General features: G+C 36.7%; 1 protein-coding gene across 1 annotated transcript in view; it reads left to right on the plus strand.

Annotated features, from left to right (window-relative positions):
- LOC149297797 (WD repeat-containing protein 72-like) overlaps window positions 1-27434 on the plus strand; it is a 78808-nt gene that overhangs the window by 19744 nt on the left and 31630 nt on the right. The window contains exons 13-17 of the mRNA XM_089488233.1: window positions 3598-3803; window positions 16067-16869; window positions 17794-17885; window positions 19266-19348; window positions 19457-19640. Of these exons, the coding sequence (XP_089344359.1) occupies window positions 3598-3803; window positions 16067-16869; window positions 17794-17885; window positions 19266-19348; window positions 19457-19640 (1368 nt within the window). The remainder of the gene's footprint in view (window positions 1-3597; window positions 3804-16066; window positions 16870-17793; window positions 17886-19265; window positions 19349-19456; window positions 19641-27434) is intronic.

Below are 27434 nucleotides of genomic sequence, written 5' to 3' on the forward strand. Positions count from 1 at the left end.
TGACAGCTCCGGAGAGCGGTCACAGCCACAGCTGCCGGTGATCTTCGCCATCAGCAAGATGGCGGCGGCCCGGGAAAAAAAATAATAAAGATGAAAATGTTCGCTAGACGGTCTCCTGACCCTCTAGAGAACTCTGGCTCCACTTGCAGGTTGATTACAGGTACTGCATTCAACCATGCAAGTCAATGGAGCCCAGCTTTCTAATCACAGTGTGATTAGAAAAAATAAATTAAAAATAAAATTAATAATAATTAGAAAAAAAATAGTAAAAAACCAGTAAAATGTAAAAATAATTTCCCTCTGATGTCACTATCAGGGGAACCTTCAAAGTGGAAAAAAAATGTTAAAAATGTTTTAAAAAAGGCAAAAAAAAATTAAAATATATATATAAAAATATATTTTTGTGAGCAAGTCCTAAAATTAGCACATTAGCTTAAAACAATTCTCGCATGGAAAGAGTTAAAATACTGGCATATTAAATGCCCATGGGGTGTCTACTTTTAAAAAATGTATGATTTGATGGGGTAAATTGAATTGGCCGGATTCAACAATGTCCCAATTAACACGGGGGGAAGGATGGCCACACATCTAATTTCCAATTAGAAAAATGCACACGTACCAAATGTGGCCTTTTAGTTCCCCCCAAAAATGACAAACCCATGCATGTGGGGTATCACTGTACTCAGGAGATGTTGCTGAACACATATTGGGGTGTCGTGTGACAGCGGCATATACCAGGAGCTGTAAATTCATACATACAAGTAGGTGTGGGAAAAATACACACAAAAATACTACTGCAAACTTTGAAAAAATGCTGGTGGTAAAATGTGTGCATGCAAAGAGTTAAAATACCAGCATTTAAAATACCCTGGGGTGTCTAGTTTTCAAAAATATATGGTTTTGTTGGGCACACTGAAATGGCCCGGCTCAAAGATGTACCAAATAGGGCATGGGATCCCCAAATGCCAAAGTTCAACATTGAAAAATGTGCATGCCCCAAATGTGGCCCTTTTGCCCCCAAACAACCAGGCAAAATCATTCATGTGGGGTATCACTGCACTCATGAGATGTTGCTGAACACATATTGGGGTGTTTTGTGATAGTGACATATACGAGAACTTTTTAATTCATACCTGAAGTAAAATGTGTGTGAAAAAACAAATGCAAAAAAATGACTACCAAAAAGTTTGACAAAGACTGGTAGTAGATATGGTGCATGGAAAGAGTTAAAATACTAGCATCTGAAATACCCTGGGGTGTCTAGTTTTCAAAAATATATGGCTTTATTGGGCATACTGAAATGGCCCGGCTCAAAGATGTACCAAATAGGGCATGGGCAGTGGATCCCCAAATGCCAAAGTTCAACATTGAAAATGCGCATGCCCCAAATGTGGCCCTTTTGCCCCCAAACAGCCAGACAAAATCATTCATGTGAGGTATCGCTGTACTCAGGATATGTTGCTAAACACATATTGGGGTGTTTTATGATAGTGACATATACCAGAACCTGTTTATTCATACCTAAAGTAAAATGTGTGTGAAAAAAACAAATGCAAAAAAAATGACTGCCATAAAGTTTGACAAAGGCTGATGGTAGAATTAGTTCTTGGAAAGGGTTAAAATACTAGCATTTGGAATACCCTGGGCTGTCTAGTTTTCAAAAATATATGACTTGATGGGGTAAATTGCATTGGCCGGCTTCAAAGATACCTGAAATGGCACATGGGGGGAAGAATTACCAGATTTGGAAAAAATGGCTTTGAAATAGCAAAACGCTACCTGTACTTTTTGCCCCATAATGTGTAGAAAAAAGCAAAAAAACATAAAAACATTGGGTATTTCTAAACTCAGGACAAATAGTAGAATCTATTTAGCAGGTTTTTTCATTACCTTTTATAGATGAGTAAAAGATTTTTCAACTAAAAGTTAGAAACAGTCATTTTTTTCTAAATTTTTCACCATATTTTATACTTTTTTTAATAGTAAATAATATGATACAATCAAAACAATGTCATCTAAAGAAAGCCCTTCTTGTCCTGAAAAAACAATATCTAATGTGTGTGGGTTCAGTAAACGGGAAAGAAGAAAATTACAACTAAACACAAGCAGCGCAGAAATGTTAAAACGGCCATTGTCACGAAGGGTACAAAAAGTAAAATCAGCCTTTGTCACAAAGGGGTTAAAATGTATATACAGCATACAGTACTTTTTTGAGGTCTATGATGCACTCAAAGTACAATTAGACCTGATACTGATGTACAGTAGCTAAAATATAACTGAAGTCCCCTGAATTAAAAAAAATATATACATTTTTAAATTGGGCCTGTAGATTGGGCATAGTCTAGAAGTAGATGAATGGGTCTTGCTCAAAATGAGTAGAGCATACTACAAAAATGAAAAGATATGGACATAAATTAGCGGGATGTGTATACAAGGCGCCAGTGGTACAGCACATAACTTAATCTGCACAGCAGAATTACTGGTGACACAAGAAGGGGGAAAACTCTATTTTTATGAAAATGGTTGTTTTCATAGGGAAAGTTCAAACTCTCATGTATCCACCAGTGATCTGTTATAATGCATTAGAGATTTACCCTTGAACAGTATGAAAAATTTCCTGTAGAGTAACCTGATGTGAGCTCTAGCCCAGTGCTTGTTTTAAACCAGTTTATTATTAGGGAATGAGCCAGAGAAGACCTTCTTCCATTCTGTCTTTAGGTCTAAAGAGACCCTTTAAGGTACCTGGGAAACCAGAGGGTTAGTCAACCTTTACTTGTGCATAAGCTCAGAGGGTCGATTAGGGGGTATACTGTATAGTGCTGTTAAAGTACTGTTTAAGTTAAAATTTTACAATATATTTTTGAAGAAACAAAGGATACTTTTATTTTTTTCGTGCTACTGTTTCAAATGTATTAACAGTGCAAACAAAAAAAACATGTTCCTTCGCTATGCAGTTCTGTTGCTTACAAGAATGAACACTAGAGGACAGTGCATGTGCTTATGAATTCTGTATTCATCACCACACTCTTTTACTAAGTGCATATTAGCAGGATTAGAGGGTCACTGTATACCAAAGCACGGAAGTGAATGAAATACTTTTTTAACATGCGTACAATTGAAATACAAATGACAGATTCGTCATCGTTTTTAGCAATGTGATATTTGTGTCAGTTGTTAGAAAGGTCATAATGATAATAATAATGCAAACTGGAAGAAGTTTGCAGGCTCAGCACTGATTAGGTCTGGGTTTCTAGGTTTAGTCTATTTGCATTACTGTTTGTTTTCTGAGAGACGTACATTAATTTGCTCCCAACAGCTAATCCCTTCCCACCCATCAACCTTTTTATATAATGTAAGCATGGTATCCATTTATGTGTTAAAAAATCCTATATCTGGGTATATTCACAGAGTCTTTAATTGCCAGAGATGTTTAGATTCTAGGAATCTGATCTCCTTGGTTATATTACTTACTGGCACCTTATTGTTGACATTGTGGAAGCTCATACTTTCAAATAAAATGAAATGTAACCAAATGCTTCACATGAAAACATTACTTACACACACATAGTACCATTTTAATAATGTATCTTTTTATAGGAACTTTGGAACGTCACGAAACCGGGGAAATGGCAAAAGCAATTTTAAATTCTTGTGAAGACTTCAACATTGAAATGACAGACTCCATAGTAACATTTTCTCAAGAGACCCAAAGAGCCACACAAGCAACCTTCAAGCCATCAAACTCTTATAAACTTGGAACTCTGTCACATAATCTAATGCACCCTGAGAAGTGGGCTAACAAAGTAAGAAACCAACATTCTATTTTAAATATAATTATGAACATTATATTAATATTTTATGATACCAGATCCGGCTCCACTATGCTATTTAGATCTCATATGTAGGTTCAATTTCCTAACCTAAAGTAATTATGTTTTTTTTTGTTTAGAATTATTTAGCATTTAACAAAAATAAAAACTTTTATTACCGGTAAATATTTATAATATAACTTTAATATAGAATTTTGTATACAGTGCACATACATATAATCATATGTTATCATATGATGTTATCATAAGAAATGTATTTACTGAAAATGTAATAGACATTATACACACAGTGTCACACAGTGACGTTTTTTAATTTTTGAGGCACAGAGAACCAAAATACTTTTTTTTGTAGGAAAAAATCACATTTTAAAAAATATTTTTTTAAGAGGACAATGCAAAAGTATTTTGTAGATGATAACTCACTCTGTTACAGTTGTTGCATTCCCAAATGCTTGCAGGTTAATGAATTCAGATTGCCATATCACAGTGGAAAGAGGTCTGTGTGCCACAGTCAAACTTCAAAGACTTTGCTGTGTCACAACATTTATGCTCATGTAAATCTGCGTTACAAAAGAAGAATGCCTCAATTTCATGGTGCTCTGGCCTTTCTTAGTTGGTTATTATTCTGCACGTGCCAAGTGGCGTCCTCATAACAGAAGGGCCACTGTTCGGCCTTGTGTGACAAATGCAGTTGACACAAGATCCATATTAATGTTGTCAAGCATCCTTGATGTATCTAAGCAGATTTTAATTATTCTCAACATCACAATGCCAATATTATACGGTTTAATAGATTTTTTCTTTGTTTATTAAGACAATGGTGCTTAACATTTTCTCTTTGAAAGATGCTTGCAATAGAATGTATACTGTTAGCGTAAGAAAACAAAAAAAAAGGTTTGTATGTAAAATCATCTACTAAAAACCCCCCCAAACTTTGATATTTGCCTCTGTCATTGACAAGGGGTATTCATCAAGTCAGCTATTTGTGTGGCAGAGTGCCATTTGAATAGAGTATTGTTAGAATACTTATGGTGCGCTTGACAAGGGCTCTTGCTGTAAACAGTGCAATTTGACTCCAGCTGTTAAAGAGTGTCTTTGACAGGAGCCAAATAGAATGGAGATGCTTTACTGCACCGCAGAAAAATCAATACCGGCTTCTTGTTCACAGTAACCTGCTCTTTTCTGCAGATTTATACAAACCTATATAGACCGTACAAGGGAAAATAAAAAATGGACCATCCATAAATGATGGAAATGTAATTTCTGTGTATATTGCAGCAAGCCAAAAACAAAACAAAAAACATTGAATCGCCAAAGGAGAAAATTATGACTAGTGCCACTATAGTTTTGAATCCTTTGATTGTTTTATTCATTTTGTTTGAAAGACAGTGAGTACATCTGGCACTAAGCTCATCCATAAAATGGGATATGCTGCTTTTTTTTAAGGGTGGAGGAAGATGAGTCGTGCATTTTTTTTAAAGGTACATTACGCTTTGCAAAATATATTGGAAGCTTTATAGAAAAATAGCAATAATAATACTCACAATAATACACCTAAAATAAACGATGCATTATTTTTCTTTGATTTCATGAAATAAAAGTCAGTTTAAACACTTTTATGGGAATATTGAATTTCCCTCTGAAAATTAGTGGTTTACCAAATAGGTATACTTTTCATTACATACTCCTTATTTTGAAAGTGTAATTAAACAAATCAGTGTGATTTTGGTGTCAAACACGGAAACACGGATGTTCGTATAGTGTAAAAGAGAATATCGGTAAATCTTTTTTAAGTGATAATTAACATCAACATTTTTTCTACTTAAGGATAAAGGCCACATAATCAAACATAAAATGAATATTTGATCCATGTTATTTATGAATGAACAGACTCAGATCTTAATTAGTCCATGGTATTCCCTTGGATTTGGAATAGATTTATGCCTATTAAATTCCCTTACTATAGTAGCCTCCACCACTTCTTATGGGAGGGTGTTCCATCTAAAACTTCCTTGTATTACATAGAAACCTCTGAGCCTCTAGTTATAGACTATGGCATCTTGTTCTAACATTTCCCCTCTTTTGAAATAAACCTCCCTCATGTACATTGTTAAATGCCTTTAAGTATTTAAGGGGTTTTATCACATTTCCTCTTCTTTCCTCCAAGTTAAACATTCTGAGAGGTAAGAACCAACCTATGTTTTTCAGTCTTCAAATTCGGTGTGTAGATACATAGTGTTTTACGAGTAGTAATGTTATTTTTTAAGGATAAGTGAAGTCAACAGCGATGTTGTTCACTTTCCTGGAGCTGCCTCCTGGCATTAGTCAGGCGGCATTGCTGGGTACCTGTGCATGTGTGTACAAAGCCACTAGAGAATGTATCCACACGCTCTCAAAGCAAGCTACCGGAGTCGCTAAGCTTAGGATTGCTAGACAGGATAGTGTGCTTGCTAGACAGGATAGTGTGCTTGCTAGACAGGATAGTGTGCTTGCTAGACAGGATCGTGTGCTTGCTAGCCAGGATCGTGTGCTTGCTAGCCAGGATCGTGTGCTTGTTCATGGAAAGGCATGGGGTTTAGTAGCTAAAAAATCTCATGGCCAATGCTTGAATAATGAAATTCCGAAAAAAAATTGCTGCTGAGGACAGATATTTGTTTTCTAAGTGCTCTTTAACGTTCTCATTTTATGAGACTAATATACCCTATTGTAAGGCTTTTCTATGCATATACTATTCCCTTACATTCCCCAGTCTCTAAGGTCAAATGAGGACCTCTAGTTGTAGTTAGTCTCATTACTTGATGTATGCTCTATTTTTAATAGTTGTTAATTTAGGTAGCTTTCCTATCCAAACATCTTGCCAAGCACTATAGGAGTATACAGTATATATATATTAAAGCGTGCAAACATATGATAGGATCCTTAGGAGTAGCCTGGTTTGTTTTGTCATTAGTCCCATGTGCTATGGTTAGAATATCCTTTTCAACAGACACAAAAACAGCTAGACAATCTAGTCTTATAGGAACATAATTAATAATGTGTGATCCATGAATTATGGAATGTATACATTTAAAGGAGGTACATTTTGCTAGGAGCAAAATAGAGTATGTAGAGCAATGTAGGACTATAATTATATAGTTATAAAGAGGGATAAACAACAGTAAAATTTTTACTAGTTAGTAGTTTCCATATTCGTTGAATGTGCAAACCAATTTGAGATAGGGAGTGAATCATAAGGGGCACATGTCCACGAAGTGAGCTTTGCAATTGCACCAATTCATTATAGATTGATACATATGCATGTACCAACTTAACAGAAAGATTATTTTCAACAATTTTCTCAACCAAGCACTGCAGGTTAAAGGAACAAAAAATAAATACTTATGAAGCCATTTTATCTAAGGGACAAAATGACAGGATTTGGAAAAATGGAAGAAAGTCCCCTAGAGAATGTGCTTGTGAAACTGGGTAGATGGTAGGAGTATTAATTAGAAAAACATATTGAAACATTCACCCAGGTATATATACAATGGCAGAGCCTTCTAGTATTAAGGAATTTGTATTTCTGCCTTTGTTGCTATTTTTTTCTGCATAAAAGATACATGACTATATATTTTGTTACATATTTCTTTTTTTGTGTGTGACTGCATTCATTTACTAGGATTTTCCCATTGACAGACATTCATTAATATATGTTCTAGTGCACTGTATAGGATATGATATATGATGTCTCCTTCCGATCTGCCAGACTGATAAAGAGGTCTGTCATACACAGAGAGCTGATAAAGCTATGCAACCCAAAAAAATAAAGCTCGAGAGAGAAGATGAGTATTTGCATTGGGCAACTGAGACAACTAGAACACTGCTGGCTGAGGAATACTGAAGATTCCCCTCTTGCCTGAAACACAGAACTACAAAGATAATATTTTTTATCACAGTACAGCTATTCTCAGCAAGTGTTTATGTCAGACAGTGGATTCCACTCTCTCCGATATATACAGAATTTTTATACAACTACTGGGCTGTGAAAAAGTATTTGTCCCCTTCCTGATTTCTTCTATTTTTGCCTTTTTCACATTTAAGTCTTTGAGATCATCCAACTAAGTTCAGTATTAGACAAAGACCAAGTGAGTAAACACAAAATGCAGTGTTTTAATGATCATTTCATTTATTGAAGGTAAAGAGTTAATCAAAACGTATATCAAATGCTTGCTATAAATGGCAATGAGTCTTTTACATCGCTGTGGAGGAATATTTTCTCACTCTTCTCGGCAAGATTGTTCTAATTTAGCAACATTGGAGGGTTACCTTTATTTTATTTCTTTTGAGCAATTCAGAGGTGGACCTGCTTGTGTGACTTGGATCATGGTCCTGCTGTATTATGCAACTGCAGTCATGAACTGATGACCAGACAGGATTTTCTGTTAGAGAGAAATTTATAGTTCCATCAATTGTGGAAAATTGCCTGGGTCCTAAAGCAGCACTACCACCAGTATGATTTTTGGCATACTGTGTTAGCTTTATGTAAGATGTAGCAGGGTCCCATGTCTTCCAAAAAGTTCCACTTTTGACTAATCAGTCCACAGAATATTATCGCAAAAGTCTTGGGGGTCATCAAGATGTTTTTTGGCAAATGTGAGACCAGCCTTGTTTTCCTTTGTGGTCAGGAGTGGTTTTCGCCTTGCAACTGTCCCACTCTCTCCGTCATGAATTTTCTGCTTTTTGAGACTTTTAGCCTACTTCACTTTGGAAGACAGGTTCTGTTTAACCCCTTCGTGACAAAGGCTGATTTTACTTTTTGTACCCTTCGTGACAATGGCCTTTTTAACATTTCTGCGCTGCTTGTGTTTAGCTGTAATTTTCTTCTTTCCCGTTTACTGAACCCACACACATTAGATATTGTTTTTTTCAGGACAAGAAGGGCTTTCTTTAGATGACATTGTTTTGATTGTATCATATTATTTACTACTAAAAAAAGTATAAAATATGGTGAAAAATTTAGAAAAAAATGACTGTTTCTAACTTTTAGTTGAAAAATCTTTTACTCATCTATAAAAGGTAATGAAAAAACCTGCTAAATGGATTCTACTATTTGTCCTGAGTTTAGAAATACCCAATGTTTTTATGTTTTTTTGCTTTTTTCTACCCATTATGGGGCAATAAGTACAGGTAGCGTTTTGCTATTTCAAAGCCATTTTTTCCAAATCTGGTAATTCTTCCCCCCATGTGCCATTTCGGGTATCTTTGAACCCGGCCAATGCAATTTACCCCATCAAATCATATATTTTTGAAAACTAGACAGCCCAGGGTATTCCAAATGCTAGTATTTTAACTCTTTCCATGCACCATATCTACCACCAGTTTTTGTCAAACTTTGTGGTAGTCATTTTTTTGCATTTGTTTTGTCACACACATTTTACTTCAGGTATGAATTAAAAAGTTCTCGTATATGTCACTATCACAAAACACCCCAATATGTGTTCAGCAACATCTCCTGAGTACAGCGATACCTCACATGAATGATTTTGCCTGGCCGTTTGGGGGCAAAAGGGCCACATTTGGGGCATGCGCATTTTTCAATGTTGAACTTTGGCATTTGGGGATCCACTGCCCATGCCCTATTTGGTACATCTTTGAGCCGGGCCATTTCAGTGTGCCCAACAAAACCATATATTTTTCAAAACTAGACACCACAGGGTATTTTAAATGCTGGTATTTTAACTCTTTGCATGCACACATTTTACCACCAGCATGTTTTCAAAGTTTGCAGTAGTATTTTTGTGTGTGTATTTTTCCCACACACACCTACTTTATGTATGAATTTACAGCTCCTGGTATATGCCGCTGTCACACGACACCCCATAATGTGTTCAGCAACATCTCCTGAGTACAGTGGTACCCCACATGCATGGGTTTGTCATTTTTGTGGGAACTAAAAGGCCACATTTGGTACGTGTGCATTTTTCTAATTGGAAATTAGGTGTGTGGCCATCCTTCCCCCGGTGTTAATTGGGACGTTGTTGAACCTGGCCAATTCAATTTACCCCATCAAATCATACCTTTTTTAAAAGTAGACACCCCATGGGCATTTAATATGCCAGTATTTTAACTCTTTCCATGCGAGAATTGTTTTAAGCTAATATGCTAATTTTAGGACATGCTCACAAAAATATATTTTTTATATATATATATTTTTTTTTTGCCTTTTTTTTAATTTTTTTTACATTTTTTTTCAACTTGAAGGTTCCCCTGATAGTGACATCAGTGGGAAATTATTTTTACATTTTACTGGTTTTTTACTATTTTTTTTCTAATTATTATTAATTTTATTTTATTTTTAATTTATTTTTTCTAATCACACTGTGATTAGAAAGCTGAGCTCCATTGACTTGCATGGTGAATGCAGTACCTGTATTCAACCTGCAAGTGGAGCCAAAGTTCTCTAGATGGTCTGGACCATCTAGCGAACTTTTAAAATTTGTTGGTTCCTGTTACAGGGCAGCGGCCATCTTGCTTGATGGCGAAGATCATCGGCAGCTGCGGCTGTGACCGCTCTCCGGAGCGGTCACAGCCCATCGAAAGGTAAGTGTTTGGTGTCGCTGGATGCCTCCTGATCGAGGCATTCCAGCGACACCATTTAAGTTTAGGAGGCGATCATCGATCGCCTCCTAAACGCTTTTAAAACGGGCGTCCGCCGCCATACAAAGTATGGCGGATGTTGACGCCCCGTGGAGGGGCCAGAGATGGCCCCTTCGATCCGATCGCGGCGTTGCTGAATGCCTCGAGGTCGAGGCATTCAGCAACGTTTTTTGGGTGCAGAAAGCGAAAACAGATCGCTTTCTGCACCCGTTTAAAGACGTGCCGGTCCTGGCACGTCAATTGTCGTAAAGCACATGCTTTTCCGTGTCGTGCCAGGACCGGCAATTGTCGTTAAGGGGTTAATTGATGTTTCGATTCAACGGGGCTGGCAGTAATCATGTCTGGGTGTGTCTAGTGAATTAAACCAAATTACATTTGGTCAATTGTTTGATTTAGTAACTAAGGGGGCAATTACTTTTTCACATAAGGCCAGGTAGAGTTGGATAGCTTGTTCCTTCTAAACATGAAATCATCTAATTAACATTAGTTTTTTTAGGATCTGAAATGTTACAAATATGCAGAAAAAAAAGGAAATCAGAAAGGGGACAAATACTTTTTTATAGCACTGTATGTGAAGGTCTATTATATGCAAGGTAAAGGTAATAAACATGAAAACATTGACACACCGTTCAAGCCATTATTAACATATGACATTTTGCAGAGAATAGAGTTAGCAAAGTGACATAAATACACTCACAACAGGTAACAGCTGACAAAGAAAGTCCTCCATTTTTTAAAAAAGGTCTAAGGCTGTAGCAGCCATTGGGATGTTACTTCTAAAAAAGTTCTTCCAGATTTACTGCTTTATCAATAACCCAATTTATCTAATAATATGCATTGATACATTGGAGGAAAGGTACTGAGGGTAGTGATGTGGCAGTGTAAGTTGGCTGTATGATTGCTGGAGGGATCCAATATATAGGTCTGTTATACTTGGCAACCAGTATAATTGACACAGTAGTCTGCTTAAACTGATTACTATATAACCATAGAACAGTCATGAGGAGTTAGCATTGTATACATACATTCACAGTGTTATCTTTTTCAAGCAGTTTATTTGTGCCCCTACATTCTGTGTGGGTCTTTTAGCAGGATATTTTACACAGTGACAGAAGGGTCTCAATTGGCTTTGCATATGGTTTCACCAATTATTGATTTTTTAAAGCCGATTCATTTAGACAGGAAACTGTTTGACAATGCCATCCTTAGAATAAATTACAATGGCATAAACACAATGGTATGATGTCATAACTACTGTTACACCTTCTGAATGTCTGGCCCTGTGAATGTATATTTACTAGGGCGATTAAAATCCTGAAGTTATACCGGCTACTTTATATTTACAAAATGCTTAATATTTTCACAACCTTGTTATAATATTGACTTAAAGTATAGGTCAAATTATTTAATACAAGAAATTTACATAGCGCCAAACAAAAAAACAATATTCTGAATTGGGTTGAGCAGTCTGTATTTTTACATGTGACCTGTGTATTAGAGGGGACGTAAGACCACCCTAGTCAGTGTAGGCTTTTGACCTAGTCATTCTCAAATCAAGCACGGATATGCTTCTGGATGCAGCCTACCAAAGTAGCTACACTTTAATTGGTAATGATAGCAGGCATTCTCAGTAAAGTCATTGCTGAAAGAAAACAAAAAGTATCCAATATAGTAATTTATTACCAGTCAGTGGGTTTCGCACACTAGGTTGTTTTACCCCCGCAGTGGTCAAAGAAAGCGAAAAGGTACTCTAACACTTAACCGAAAATGGATGCCCTGCTGCTATCCGAGATGCATGGTGGTCAAATGATTGCCTATTCCATTAGCTTGGTAATGTTTTCTCTATTGTAAACTGTGATCCACATGTTCATTGTGTGCATCAGCTGCAGACAGAATGTTTTTTTTTTCTTTCTGTTCTATTTGTGCTGCCAATCACTGCTCTTGTTCTGCACCAAGTGAATTTAAAGGAGGCAGGGGTTTTACTTATTGACAGCCATCTGTAGCAGAAACGGTGTGCGTGGCGGCAATTCAGGAAGGGAAGAACAATATTTCAATTTACAGCATCAAGTTATAAATATAATAATAATTATTCCTTTATAATACCATTGATTTCGTGAAGTTGTTTAATAATGGAATATGCTGCAGGACTTTTAGTGCGTACTTTGTAAAGGCTTCCGTTAAATAAAAACTAAAACGTATGTTAGTTGAAGATATTAGTGCTGGTTAGGTAGAAAAAATCATAAAGAAACATGCTACTCACTTCCGTCTGGCCCAGATTGGCCATCTACGCTGCCCCATACATACCCGATGTATACCTGAGGCATGATTATAAAAATGTATAATATAAACAGTATAGTACAAATGTATAATCGTAATGTGTGGCCATTATGATGAATGCCTTTGAAAGTTGAATAATATTTATATTATCAGGCCCGGAGTAGGGAACTATATCAGGCCAGGTAAATTAAGTTACTGGACGAGAAATGATGTTTGTGCAACCACCTGCCGGATATGCGCAGCCTCACACTATGCTTTTAAGCACTTATGTGTGAATTTGTTTATCCCATTGGCGACTGCACACTAAAGGATCAAATCACTGACCATAGGCCACCGGCATTTGTCTTTTGGACAATGGCCACCAATGGTGTACACTGTTATGATTAAATAATTATAATGATTCTAATTCATATATGGATGTGCAGGCATATGAAAAATATCTTCCACCATTTTCATCTATCAAACTAATAGTTTCACCTATCTCTTTATATTATATAAAGACAGTTTTTATGCCGAACTTACTCTCTTAACTTACTCTTATGTCAAATTAATCATTTTTGTTATAAAAGCATTTACATTTTCCAGCTAGTTTAATGCATTTTTACAACATCGTTATATTCCGAATATTTAAGATTAAGATTATTAGCTCCACCAAATATCTATACATGCAAATCAATGTTGAAAACAAACTGTGCACTTTTAAATATTTTCTCGTGTCTTGCTCATCCACTTATCCTTCTGAGCCATCAAGACCCCCAACTAATCCGTTTTTCAGGCTACATTCACTTTTCTTTCATTTAACCAATGTTTCCCTTTATTCATTTTTCTATTCCCTTGTTCAGCTATACATTGTACTCACTCCATCATTATGACTTCTTCACCTTTCTTCTTCTCTCACCACTTTTTCTTCTTTCCTATGTCTCTCTTCAGTCTTTCACCCTATTCCCTTTTGCCCCTTGGCCCTTTACATTCGCCCATAGATAAAATTATATATCCACTATAACACAGAAAAAAACTTTGGAAATGTGTAAACAGAAGCATCTATTGTTATTCTTTGTCAGAGAAAGTTATCTTGTCACTGTCAGGTGCCTTATAAAACATTGTGACCAGTGACTTAAACACCTGTTCTTCCAGTACAAGCTGGAAATTTTATCCACAGGAAGAATCCCCCAGCAGGTATATTTAAAGCAATTGGGGCAACTGGGCTGACAATTAGGATCAAACAAAAGATTGCCGTAAGCATAACCAAAAAGAAGGACAAAATAAAATAAATAAAAGAGGGGAGGTAAAAGTTAGAAAAAAAACAATAATGGATGGAAATAAGAAATTAGATTTTCCTCTCTGGAAAAAAAAACCTTCTGTGGACCCTCATGAGAGTATTCTTATAGCAGGTTCCATCCTAACAGATCCCCAGTGAACTGCTCACCTTAGAGGGAATAATTCTTCTGTCACGTTCACTTACCTAAAATTGACTAAAAGCTATGGGCGTTATAGTCCAATAACTCCTGGATTACTTGGTCATTGTTAAACATGTCACCATGTTTAGGAGGCCAGAGTAAGTCCCAAAGGTTATTTGCTTAAGAAGAGAAGAACTACCGTTGAGAAAGAAGCCACATGATAACAAGAACCAGATGGATCACGTTTTTCATCAGACAGAGAAATAAAGTGGATATTTTTCTGTGTCAGTTATTCCACTCTGCACATTCTATAATAATCTTAAAAGAAATGACTTTTAGGAACAGTTATGTTTCAAGTCTATAAACAAAGGCAGCACAATAGGAGAAGGCTTCTGGCTGTTGTGTGTGATAGCTGCGGGGAAAGCTAGTCCCTTACAGGAAGGCTGTCAACTCTGCTGGTTATGGCACAGCATTTGTGTTCATGCCGGCATCTGTAAGCCACCACTACTGTGACCTGAGATAGCCAAGTAAAACTCCTACGGCTAAAACTGCTTTTGTTAAAAAAAAAAAAGGAAATATGGCTTGTATGTTAAAGGAAATATATTTTACCAGTAGCTCAATTGTTCTAAATGCAGGCATAACATATCCACTAAACCTGATGTTAACCTCATGTTATCACCGTCTGGAAGCTTGCAGTATACTGAGGAAATGCTATTGATAGTCACAAAAAATGTAAAACCATTAGATACCACTCTTTAAAATAAATTGTTTCTCATTATATTATTGGAAACCCCACTTTTTGCACGGTAACGATTCTCTGCGTTATGAGAATTAACTGTGTGTGTGTATTTATATAACTGCATGAAGACATTTGTATGGTGTGTTTAAGTATTGATATACCAGAAGGTACTTAACCCAATACAAAATCAATTCCATTGATCACATACCAATTCAGCTTAATCTGTGTCTCCCATCTACCTAAGATTAACAAAACTAAGAGTCTTTTTCAGGGATCAAAATAATGCATAGTGGTCATCTGTGGTATTTTAGGCCAAAGGGAGTTCAATCACAAACCATGAAATTGAAACCACCAATTAAGACTTAGACTGACCAGACTCTGCATGGTTGCACTACTTTGTATTAAAGTTGGTTAACATTTTATTTTTTTTATTTTTTTTGCCCTTTCGCTTATCCCCTAGCTACTATGTAGGCTATGCGGGCGGCTGAATATTTGGCCACTTGATCTCTTCAACCTTCTTTCTTACAATATATTGTAACTTAATGAGGTAATATTTCCTCATATATTAATGAGCTTTTCTAATACAACTTAGAACTAAACATATTGTGAGTGTGTATAAGTGTTCTGTTAGGGCTCTCTAATATCAAGGGTGGGGGGCTCAATACTCCAAACTATTCATAATTTTCCAGAATATATTCACAAGTAGATCTGTGAATAAAAAAAAGACAAGATTACATGATATAATGAGGTGCTTCTGATATACATACTAACACATTGTGAGTGTGTAGAAAAGTATTCTGTTATGGCTACCTTATTTTAGAAAATATAAATTTTCGATGTTATCTTAACTTTACAGTTATTAATACTCTACTTTTTCTTTAAACCACATCCCAATTGATCTAGTGACCCAGGGCTGGTAGGCCATATGCTTGTGCCATGTTGAAAATAGTTCAAAGGCCCCCAGACAGGAACTATAGTTACTTTATTTCTTCAATTAAGCAAAATGAACTATTCTTTAACCTTTGAGAAACATCTAAGCTGACTCTACGTGGTCTGCTTGCAAACATGAACTTGGTTATGTCCTTACATCATAAGGTGTACAAACACACAAAACTATATAACAAGTATATCTAACTAAAGGCGTTTTTCCCAAATATTTTAACAATATCATTGACTTTTGTTTTCAGAATAAAGACACTGGTAACAGCACCCAGCCCTTCACAGTTATACCAGTCAGATGCATGTACAATGTTATCCTACACTTGCTTTTGTTTGATCTGGAAAAAGTGCTAGAACTTTTACAGACCTCTCAAGCCAATGGACTGAAATCAGCCAACTCGTTCCACAGCTATGATGCCCTAAAAACAGCCAAGAGTTCTTCTGAGAAAAGACCGCTGACTCTAAAAAGAAACAAGACCGCCGGATCCTTGTGTCAAATTGAAGGGAATGTCTCTGAACCAGCCTTGAAAGAAATTGCAAGTCGTTCTGGAGAAGAAGGTGGTGGCATAAAAAGACACAAGAAATTTAAAAGCTCTAAGAAAGTCAAGACACAGTCATCAAGAAAAATAGATGTGAACATGGTTATCGATGCTTCAAAACTTCTGTTGTCCTGCCTCTTGCCTTGGGGTGTAGACAAGGAATTTGACCATTTTTGCACAAGACACTTGGAAATCCCACAAATTCAAGGATCGGTCACTTTTGGAATGATATCAGGCAATCATCACGTAGGCATCATGTTACCTGGTTGGAATAAGGCAACTAATGATACAGCTGAAGAACATTTAACTAATATATTGTCAAAAAAAGTAATGGAGCTTTCTACCAAATACTCTGTTGCTAAACAGAAGCAGAGCACTAAGAAAGAAAGTCAAGGCAACCATAGGATCAATACGATTAACATGGATACCCTTTTTTTTCTGAAAAAGTTATTTGTTGTCAATAAATCATTAAACATGGAAACCTTTTCAAAATTCAACAACCGAGCATGCAGGTAATTTCCTTCTGCCCAAACACTGTAGTTCAGATTTACCTAAAGGCTAACATAAATCAAGAACTGAATCGGGTTAAATAAGAGATCATAAGTCAGTTTCTATATGGTGTTAAGAACCTGTATAGCCTGTAATGTGTCTAATGATAGCACAGACATTATACTTTAAGGTATCAGAAACTCGTTTTTTGTACACCAGTATGATCTTCCTGTTTCAAAAGATTGCCTATCTGTTCCCATTGAATTACCCCCTCAAAAACATTAGTGAAACCTGGTTCTACCAGCTGTAAAATAAGTATTCAGAAGGGTAAATACACTGGTACAGGGGAGGGCTTAAAGGAATGCAAATAAAGCAAAGTGGCCCCATCGGCCTCTTGCACCCCCCCCTTGTTAACACACCTATGCATATGCATTATGCTAACATATACACACTTACACATACACACTTCTGCTATCAAATTCCCTCTAATACACTTACACGCTCATGCTAACACATACACACTTTCTCTAACACACACACCACACACACACACATACATACATACATACATACTCACTCCCTCTCTAACTACCTTAACCTCTCACACTAACTCACTCCCTCACCACTTTACCCATTTACCTTGCCCAGAGCATCCTTGCTGTTAAGGGAGGCCTAACCAGCCCTTTTTGAAGATTTTTTGTCGTTTGGGGGCAATTCCCCCCCCCCAGGCCAGCTTGCCTGCCTGCTCAGGAAGTAGCTAGGAATGAATGGGAAATCAGGATTGCACAAATCAGATAAGAACATGAAGTAACAAAATGTTAAATTTTTTTCTAAATTTCTTCACTAACATAAATATTTTAGTTTTCTTGCTTTGTAAAACACAATATTTATGTTTTGGATTACAAATTATATACAGTTTGTTTGATGCATTTTCTTTGTCTTTATAGCCAGGAGAAAATGGAGTCTGTCCGTGGCAAATGGAAAAGTTCTGAGCAATTCAGTTCTTCTCTTGCCAGTTTTACTGCTGAAGTGATACAAGGTACGTTGCACTTCTCAAATTACCTTCCTTAATTTATTATGTATTCCAAAAAAACTAATTTGGTTTACTTAGTTAACCATATTTTTAACTATAACTCATGCAGTTTATTGCCACGAGCACAATGTATACACAAAAGTAGATATGTGGTTAAAAAAAGACAAAATTACACAATATAACAAGGTGCTTCTCACTTCAAAATACTTGTTGTGTTTCTGCACCAACAAAACACAGAGTTTCTGCTACACACCAAAGTAGCGGTGTCACATTTGCAACAGAAGTAACTATAAAGACTTCAATATATATATATATATATATATATATATATATGTATACATGTATATTGTAGGGAACAGCTCAATACATATATACATATTGTGGTAAAGTTGATGGGATATATATCTCACCTGGTTTCCTCAGCCAGGCACGGTAGCAAACCCAGGAGCCCTCAGGTGAGGCGTCCTATGCTCATTACTGGGGAGGAAGCCTTAAAAGAGAGGGCTGTTAGGTTTGAAGGGGGAAGGAGAAACTGAGTGAAGGAGCAGCTACAGCCCACCAGGTATGAAGCTTTACCTATGGAAAACCTGTTACTTTGCTTTGTGCCAGACCTTAGGCTTGTAGAGAGGTATCCGGATGTTTAGTTAGAGCCGGACAGGCTTAGAGTTTGTTTTGTTTACAAGGTGCTCTGTGCCTACAGCATCCAAATAAACACGCTTTACGTTTGAAACCTGTGTGAATGCTGTCATTGCCGCCCCATGCGTGAGCTGTTCCCTACAATATACACATATATATATGTATGTATGTGTATCGTGCATTGGAGCTACTACCTAAAATGTGTGTACCTCTTGGATACCTAGAGTGACAATGACTTACCCTGGCTGGATATTTTTTGTGCGCTTTTTGTTGTGTTGCTAAGCATTCCTGTTCTTTAGATGGGTTTTGAGGCCCATTTACTAATCAGACAGTTGGCAGGAGAGCTGCAGTTTCATTTCACTGACTTGACCTGAATTGTTTCATAAATTGTATTGGAAGCAGGCCCTTAGTAGCCATCAGGTACAGCGGCTGGTGCCTGATAGCACCACCCAGTTACCATTATTGCCTTTCATGCAGCCGGTCCAATGCATTAGTATGTGTTCACCTGCTGGATACACGTGACTGCACACTGCTATGTAAAATGTAGCATGCGTCTCCATGTATCCTGAGGGCAGCAGCATATGTGTCATTAATCAGCTGGGCCTTCTTTTTATCCCTGCTCCGTTCTTGATTAAAATGTGAATATTTTATAAATGCATCTAATTAAAATCTCCACTTATGTAACTTCTAATTAATTATTTAAGTTATTTACTTTAAAACTAAACATATGTTGCGTGTATTTTTCTTTAGACAGAAGTGGTTCTAATTTTCCTGATGCAGAGAATGTATCCGTAATGAAAATAGTTTCATCATGGAAAGATCAGTCTGTACAGGTAAGAGCCATTTACATGTCACAGTGGCACTCACCGTGTGACACCTGTATTGCTTTATTCAGTGTACATTTTCAAATGATTAGAACTATGTTTCAATCGTATATCTAGGTAACAGAGGCAATGCAAGCTGTTCTACTGGCAGAAGTTAAATCAAAAATGGAATCTTTGAGACAAACCATAATTATCACGCAGCCAGTTTCGGTTACAGATAATGGCTACCCTCTGCCTTCTTCAAAAATCGAGCCCTCTGAATCCATAGAGTTGCAGCTAATTAAAGAAAATACACTGCAAAGTAAGTTAAAAAGAACTCATAATTTCCTTCTGCTGAAATGTCTTGTTTCTATCAAAAAATGTATTGGTGTTCATGCTGGTTTACTTAGGCCTGACCATTTATGGTCTCACATTTAATTTACATTATTTTAAGAATAAGAATCTATTGCAGGAACACCATGACTTGAAGGTCATTAAATTGTCAGCTCTCCATTTTCTAGCAAAAAATGTAAGACAATTTGTGCAAGGGGACACAACAAATCAATTGCCAAAAGAGGAGTTTAGAACGTGAGTTTTTCATTAAACCCCACATGATATTTGTGTAAAAATTAGAGATTTTGCGGCAGGAAACTTGCATGAATTAGACAAAAGTGCAATTTGCAAGTTCAGTAAAGCCAACTTGCAATAGCACTCACCAAAAAATAAATCACAACTTGCATAGAGATGACCTGCAAGTGCAGCACAAAAATACATTTACATAAGTACATCTTTCAAAACAGGGGCCCCTGAACTCTTTTAACCAAGGAAGGGGTAACTAATAAGCTTGTGAATTCAGATTAATACAAATATTAATCTTTGCCAATTTTAATTTGAACATGAGGAGGGACCTCAACAAAAAATAAACAAAAAAAAGCTGAGAGCTCTGAATTTTAATTTGCATTTTGCTGTTTTTTTTCAATCTCACTCGTACTCATGCTTTCTCTCACACTCTCTGACACTCTCTTAATGTCTTCCTACCTTTCTTGGCCTGCTTCTCCCCACTATGCACTCCAGTAACTTGGCCTCCTGGAGTAACTCCGCAACAGGGCAGAATTTTGGTGCACACCATGGTGACAGCCTCTCCCCGAATGGATGAATTGGGGAGAGGCTATCCCTGTGGTGTGCACCGTGGCTCCACCCTTTTGCAGAAGTACTCCAAGAGTCCAGAATAATAAATGGAGATTTGTGGAGAGAAAGAGGTGCAGAAACATACACATCAGTTTTTTTTCTTTATTGCACTTTTCAAATGCAGCCAACTCCTTACTACCAGCTTTCTGGAACTTTCCAGTTTCCCCAGTGTTTAGCAATTGACTAATTGAGAGGAGCTGATCCGTCAAATGAAAAAAAATAATTAAAATAAATAAAAAGTATTTATCTTAGGAACCCTAACATAGAGGGGAGGTCTTCTGGGTTGCCTTTGGCCTACCCCCATCTAGGAACCTGGAGTATTCAAATTACTCTATATTCATATTTGTCTTGCTAACAAAAATGATAAAGTTATTCATGCAATTTTTTCTTATGATGATTATGCATGGAAGTCCTTCTTACTCCACATCTGTGTCCCTGAATTTGTCTTCAGTAATATAATGTAGCCTTAGATATGTGCTAAGCCTGTCATTAGACCCACTGATTTCTTTATGTTGATTAACTTCAGCCATCAGTAGTACCTTTTTAGATATTTCTTGAAATGTATTTACAGTCATAATTGATCTATTGTTTAGTCCATCTAAATGGGGATTCCAGACTTCCTATTCTCTGGACCATGTTTAATTTTTTAAATACTATTTTCGCTTTCAAAGCTAGACCAATATTTTGAGTTTCACATTGCACTTATTTCTCGTAAGAGAACAGAAATCCATTTATATTTTAGCATTTAACGTGTGGCTTAGTCTTATTATTAAATCATCTTTCATCTACTCGATTGAAATTGTTTTTATGGTACATTCTCAAGCGTTCCAGGTGAAGTTTAAAGGGAAGTAAGCTTGCTGAGTCTTAGTACATTTTATTCTACTGTCTCCTCTGTGCATTTTAACAAAGAACTGCTTAATGTAGTAGAAATCAGATTTGGTGTGTATTTTTACACAAAATTAAATTGTAAAGGCGCCACCCTGGCCTCCTTTGAAGCAAGAAAGGATATTATTCCACGAAGACTTACCACAAGAAAATGTCTTAGAGGAAGAGACTTACTGTAATGTTCTACTTCTTTCTGTTTACAAAAAAGGTTTGAGATTTGCCTGTCGCATCTCTTGATTTTTTTATTTTTTTTTATTGTGAACAATAATATATATCAGTAATTGCCTAACCTTTGACACTCGACTACTGGGATTTGAGATCATATGATCTGCCAGCTTTGCTTACCTGGCTGTGCATCATGGACATTATTGTCCACAGCAGCTGTAGTATCCAAAAACCATCACTAATCTAGGATGTTTTATAAGGATTATAAGAGCAATGTTCCATTCCATGTTCTGTTCTGTTCCATGTTAATTTAATAATGACTGTTTCCCCTTCTAAGTGTTTGTAAAGTATGTAGCCCTTCTCATTGAACATTTCTTCAAAACCAAAACTGAAGTTCTGGAGAGCCAATTTCCAGAAGGAATTTAACATATTGGAGAGCACTCAGAGGAGGGCTCTCAATATGGTGAATGAGATCGCAATATGTATAGCTTGGAGGAAGGAAGAAAGGGGAGATGTGATAGAAACATTTAAACACTTAAACATATTTAACAGACTACAGAAGAGAAATGTTAGAACTAGAGGTCATAATCTAAAACTAGAGGGTCAGAAGTTTAGATATCAAGCTATTTTTAACCTCAGACAAAATCAAGGGCTGATGAAGTTCTTTACATAAGAAAAAACATGGGCGGACTAGATGGCCTAATGGTTCTTATCTGCGGTAAGATTCAAATCAAATGCTATGAATTAATTACTTAAATTTGATTTGAGTGGAGAGGCCGTTCCAAAAAAGGAAGAGGCAATGTATCGTCATGTAAACTGTGCGGTGTAAGCATGGAGTAGGAAAGGAGAGAGTGAGATGATGAGGGAGGTAGAGAGGGATGAGTATGTATGCATGCATGTATATTACAGTGCATGTAAATGTGCATGCGTTAGTATGAGTGTGTGTGTTTGAACATGAGTGTGTACGTGTGTTTTAGCATAAGTGTATACGTGTAAACATGCATGTTAGCATGAATGTATAAGTGTAAATGTGCGTCTGACTGTGTGTTAGTGTACATATGTAGCATGAGTGTGTATATGTATGTGTGTTGGTGTATATATGACCGAGGGGGGTTACGAGAGACTGATGGGGCCACTTGGCTTTGCCTGCCTCCTGAGCCAAAAAGGTGCCAGCCCTCTCCTGTGTGGTGACCTGTAGACAAGGCAGACCCCAGTTAAAATGGACCTAGCTTATTTTATTGGAGAAAGCATCTGCTTTCCGCTGTGGTTCTGGTTTGCACTTCTCATGATCCAGGCCAGGTCTTACCATCATTCCAGCTCAATTTGATTAAATGTACTTTATCTTTTCTCTAGCTCTCATTACTCATAATAAAGGAACATAAATTGCCTTTATTACATATGAACTAAAATGATACTTGAACCCAAACTGAAAACATCTATCACTTGTTATTTGTTACGTTTTACTTTATGTTCCATTTCTAAGTTGTTTAGATTTATATTTTGCAGCCTCCAAAGGCATAGCCAGGGCATTTCATGCAAATGCTTTCTAACTTTCTCTTAAACAATATTGAATTGAAATATTATATAAACTTCCTGGAGGACCCTGCCTGCTTTATATACATGTACTCAGCTTATTTCCTTCCCCCACTGTATCTGTATGCTCACCCACTCCCTACTACAACTTAGACTGTAAGCTCTTCTTGTCTTAATGTATCCATACCTATAGTATGTCAATCCAAATTACTGTAGACAATGGTACCTATTATCACTGCACTTATTCTACCAATGTATTATACTGTATAACCCTGTTCGGGGCAGGCAGCAAAGAATAACAGGTCCATATAACAAGCCGAGGGTCATGTAGCCGAGAGTTCAAAAAAGGGAGCAGGAGCACAAGAACAAATAGGGAACAGAATAACCTGGCAATTAATTGAAATAATGCAGAAAATATGCAGGTTACCAGTATACCATCACTTTAAACAGGGGATGAAGATGTTTCACCATCCGTCAGAAGGTGTCCACCAGAATCTAAGACCGGAACCTCGCATACATTCACCACGTAGTAAAGTCAAGGTGCTTCTATAAAGTGTCCAAAACAATCATAAAATCAATGCCCTACGTGTTTCATTGATAACTAACAACTTCTTCATGGGCTGAAAATTATTTATTTTGGTTTTTATTTTATAATATCACAAATGAATATAAGTATATATAACACCCAACAGATAGTTCAGTGCTTACGCCAATGTGTGGCAAGCTAAAGTACAAAAAGTTGTAAAACTATACACAGGTGTCTAAGTGTCTTGCTATTTTTCATTTTATAAAGGAGTTTAGGTTTAAATCCTTTTTTCCGATATATCCTGTTATGTTCACAGTCCTTTCTAGAAAATTCTTTACCAGAGTGGCATTTTTTTTCACTTTATAGCCTCCTGTTGTTTTCAAACAAAGGAAAGGTCAAGTGAAACACTTTTGTTAAGAACATTGAAGTATGTGCTATGAAAAAAATGTGTTTAGAAAGTATATTTTTATGAGTACAAAATATATTTAACCCTTTTGCACAGGCAATTCTATGTGATTGCTTTACTTTACTATTTTAATGTAACCTCCTGTATAAAATACAGGTAAAATCTTGAGATTATATGCTCATTATTTATGTTCTTGATAGCTGCTCTTTATAAATATGTACCTTAGAACATGGTTATAACATAGCATATGAAAGAGACACAATGTGGCCTTTACAATATTAATACCCATTTCTGTCAACGTATTTATCCATAAGCTGGTAAGGAATTCAAATCAACAAAAACTCTCCAAAGCCTCAAAACAATACATAAATTAGTAAGTATAACTGGATGAGGTTTGGCTTCAGATTCACAGTGACTAGCTTGGCCTGGATTTTCAAGAGCGGAGCTCTAGAATCGGCCAGCTGAAATGCCAACTCGTGTTCCTTTGTACAGCACTGCAAACTATGGTGGTGTATAAGTCTATGTACAATAAGAACAATATTATTTTGGCTCTTGCAAGGCTTTTCTGTTGTGTTAAGTCTTGGCATCACAGCAACCAGGTCCCACATTTCTAATGTTAACTAACTAGGGGTACTGCAAGCTTTATATGCTACTTAGTGCTGTAATCACTGTATTAAAAATATTGTAGAGCCATCCGATCATCATCCGATGAAGTGTTTAAACACCCGGGCATTAGAAACATTTGCGGCATTACCAGCAGAAAGAAGAAAGTGGTCCTGCCACTTTAGAGATCTCTGGTCAGATCTTATCTGGAGTATTGTGTACAGTAGCGTAATCACATTTTCCGGATTGCCCCGAACAGTCCCGAAATGAGACATCATGTCCCGGGCAGCCTCACTCCGGGAAAAGTGTTCTGAGTGAAGGACTTATCAACTATTGTGATTGGATGAGAGGTTAGAAGCCTCTCATGAGTCCATCCTTCAGAAGGAGCTCAGTGTATGCTGCAGCTAGCACCAGGTGAGAAACCCACTGTTTGTGTATTTAACTGTGTTAATTCCCTGAAACTGCTTATGTCTGGTAATAGAAGGGTTAATTCTCTGAAACTTCTCAGGGTCTGTTAGTAGAGAGGTTAAGTCCCTGAAACTGCTTCTGATACTGACTGTATGTATCTTATAAGGTATTATTAAACCTGAAATCAACATGGTTCCCAAGGTTTCCTAATAATTGATATAATATAAAATGTATTTGACTGTATGTGAAAGTGTGTGCATATGCAGAGCAGTGTGTATTTGTATGTGTATGTTCAACCCGGTACTAGCAAGGTATACCTAATAAAGTGGCCAGTGAGTGTATATTAGAAGTGCTTCAAAAATAGGGTGTGGTTTGCAGGATGAAATTAATCAGCAATGACTAAGGGATCTTGATATGTATAGTGTGGATGATTGAGGGAGAGAGAGAAATGTTAGAACAAGAGGCCATAGTCTAAAACTAGAGGGACATAGGCTTAGATGTAATGTAAGGAAAATCTAATTTTACTTTACAACAGGAAAAATGGACAGACTGTGTGGTCAAATGGTTCTTATCTGCCACAAAAATGTCTATCTTTCTGGGCCACATATTTTAATTATAGCTTTGAGCAGAATTTCTTGTTGACCTACAGCACCTCATATGTACTGCAGCGTGTGGCCAGAGCATAAAAGTGTCGCATGCTTCAGGCATATCCAGTCATTGGCCGCACTTACGTCATCAGATAGCCACTGGCCTTAGAGTGCCAGGGCCACTCCATCATGCCCAGTTCAGTCCTGTCATATAATTATCATTTTGGTAGTCTACTTAACATTCTTAAGGCCTGACTTGATGGGACGTTGCCAAGTACAATGAAGAAACACTGGCAACGCATTTCCACAGTTGCATTCCTGTACCAAGTGGAGACTCAGCGTGATATAGAAAAATAAATGTTCTGAAAAAAATGTTGTGTACTCAACTCCACTTCTCCCAACAATTCCATTTTTTAGTTCTTTAGCTCTTGTCTGAAAAAGAAAGGGCTTAGTGAATGCAATGATAGAGATATACTATTAGTATGAACATCTGAAATTTTCCAGTTTGGCAGTGCCCACAGTGAACATGACACTTGTCCCATTGTATCGACCAGCTGCTAGATTAATTATAGTAACAGAATAATATTTCAGTAAGTACTTGTACAATTATATGCAAGTTAGCCCTTGCAATATGAAATATATCACCATAATGTAAAATTATTAATTGCCAATTTTAGCCATAATAATGAAGCCAGTTCTGTAAATGTTAATATATAAGCCCTGCCATTAGCTCTCATCTAGGGAATACGTGTCATCCATTGCATGTTTAATTTCTTCTTCTCTCTGTCTCTTCCATGTTGCAATAATATAAAAAATGAAAGAAAAGAACCATAGAAGGGAACTATACACTCCTTTTAGAGAATTGTGCTTTTTGGATTTTATTGATTCTTCTTCACAACTGCTCCCTTTCTGTCTCTGAAGACAGAAGTGCTGGCTGGGGTTTACATTGTACCAGGATAGAGAGGCAAATATTAACAATGACGATCAATAAATCTTTATGTTCACTAAAAAAACAACTCTATTTTTGTACAGTTACGTAACTTAAGTGGGTTCTGGCTTTTATCTGTGTTTTCAAAGAAGCAATGTAGTTAAACATAAAACAAAGTGATCCCAGATATGAATGTTCTGCAAAGTAGGGATGTACTGTACGCTGCATGAGGTTCCTCAACAAACCTAATTACATTTAGCAACAATAGGCTTTTTTTTCTATTATTTAAACTCTGTTAGATGCAACTGCTGCAAATGGGCAGAAGTAATATTATAACAGAGCACCCAATTCAGTAAAATGGTGGAAAGAAGTGGACTGGGCTGTAAAGAATCCATATTGTCATGGTTTTAATATTCTATAAATAACAAAAAATGAGACATCAGTTTCCTAAATTACCATTGTAATATGTTTTTTCGGATTCCTGAACCTTTTGGTATACCTCCAGGAACATAAAACTGTTCCTGTATCAGTTGTATATTATTATTTTCTGTTTTATTGGGTTTTTTTTTATTTGTTATTTACTTATTATGGCGTAACCTTACGCATTCCGTTTTGTATGAATGTTAATTCTAACAAAATTAGCCAATTCTGTTGATTCATCCAATTTTCTGTTAACAAAGAGGGACTCCTCTTTGTGAACAAATAAGTGAAAACGAAGCAGAGAACTCCAAATTTTTTTTTTCTTTTCACTTTCACTAGACTTTCTCACACTCTCTCTCATGGTCTTCTTACCTTCTCCGCCAACCACTTCCGTGTCCCTGTCTTCCTTTTTTTTGCATCTTATTGTTCTTCTGTATTATTTCTTGGTCCAACGTCGACTCTGTTAA

The sequence above is a fragment of the Sceloporus occidentalis genome, unplaced genomic scaffold (genome assembly GCF_023333645.1).
Source record: "Sceloporus occidentalis isolate IW3139 unplaced genomic scaffold, rSceOcc1.0.p SCAF_37, whole genome shotgun sequence".
Taxonomy (NCBI): Eukaryota; Metazoa; Chordata; class Lepidosauria; order Squamata; family Phrynosomatidae; genus Sceloporus; species Sceloporus occidentalis.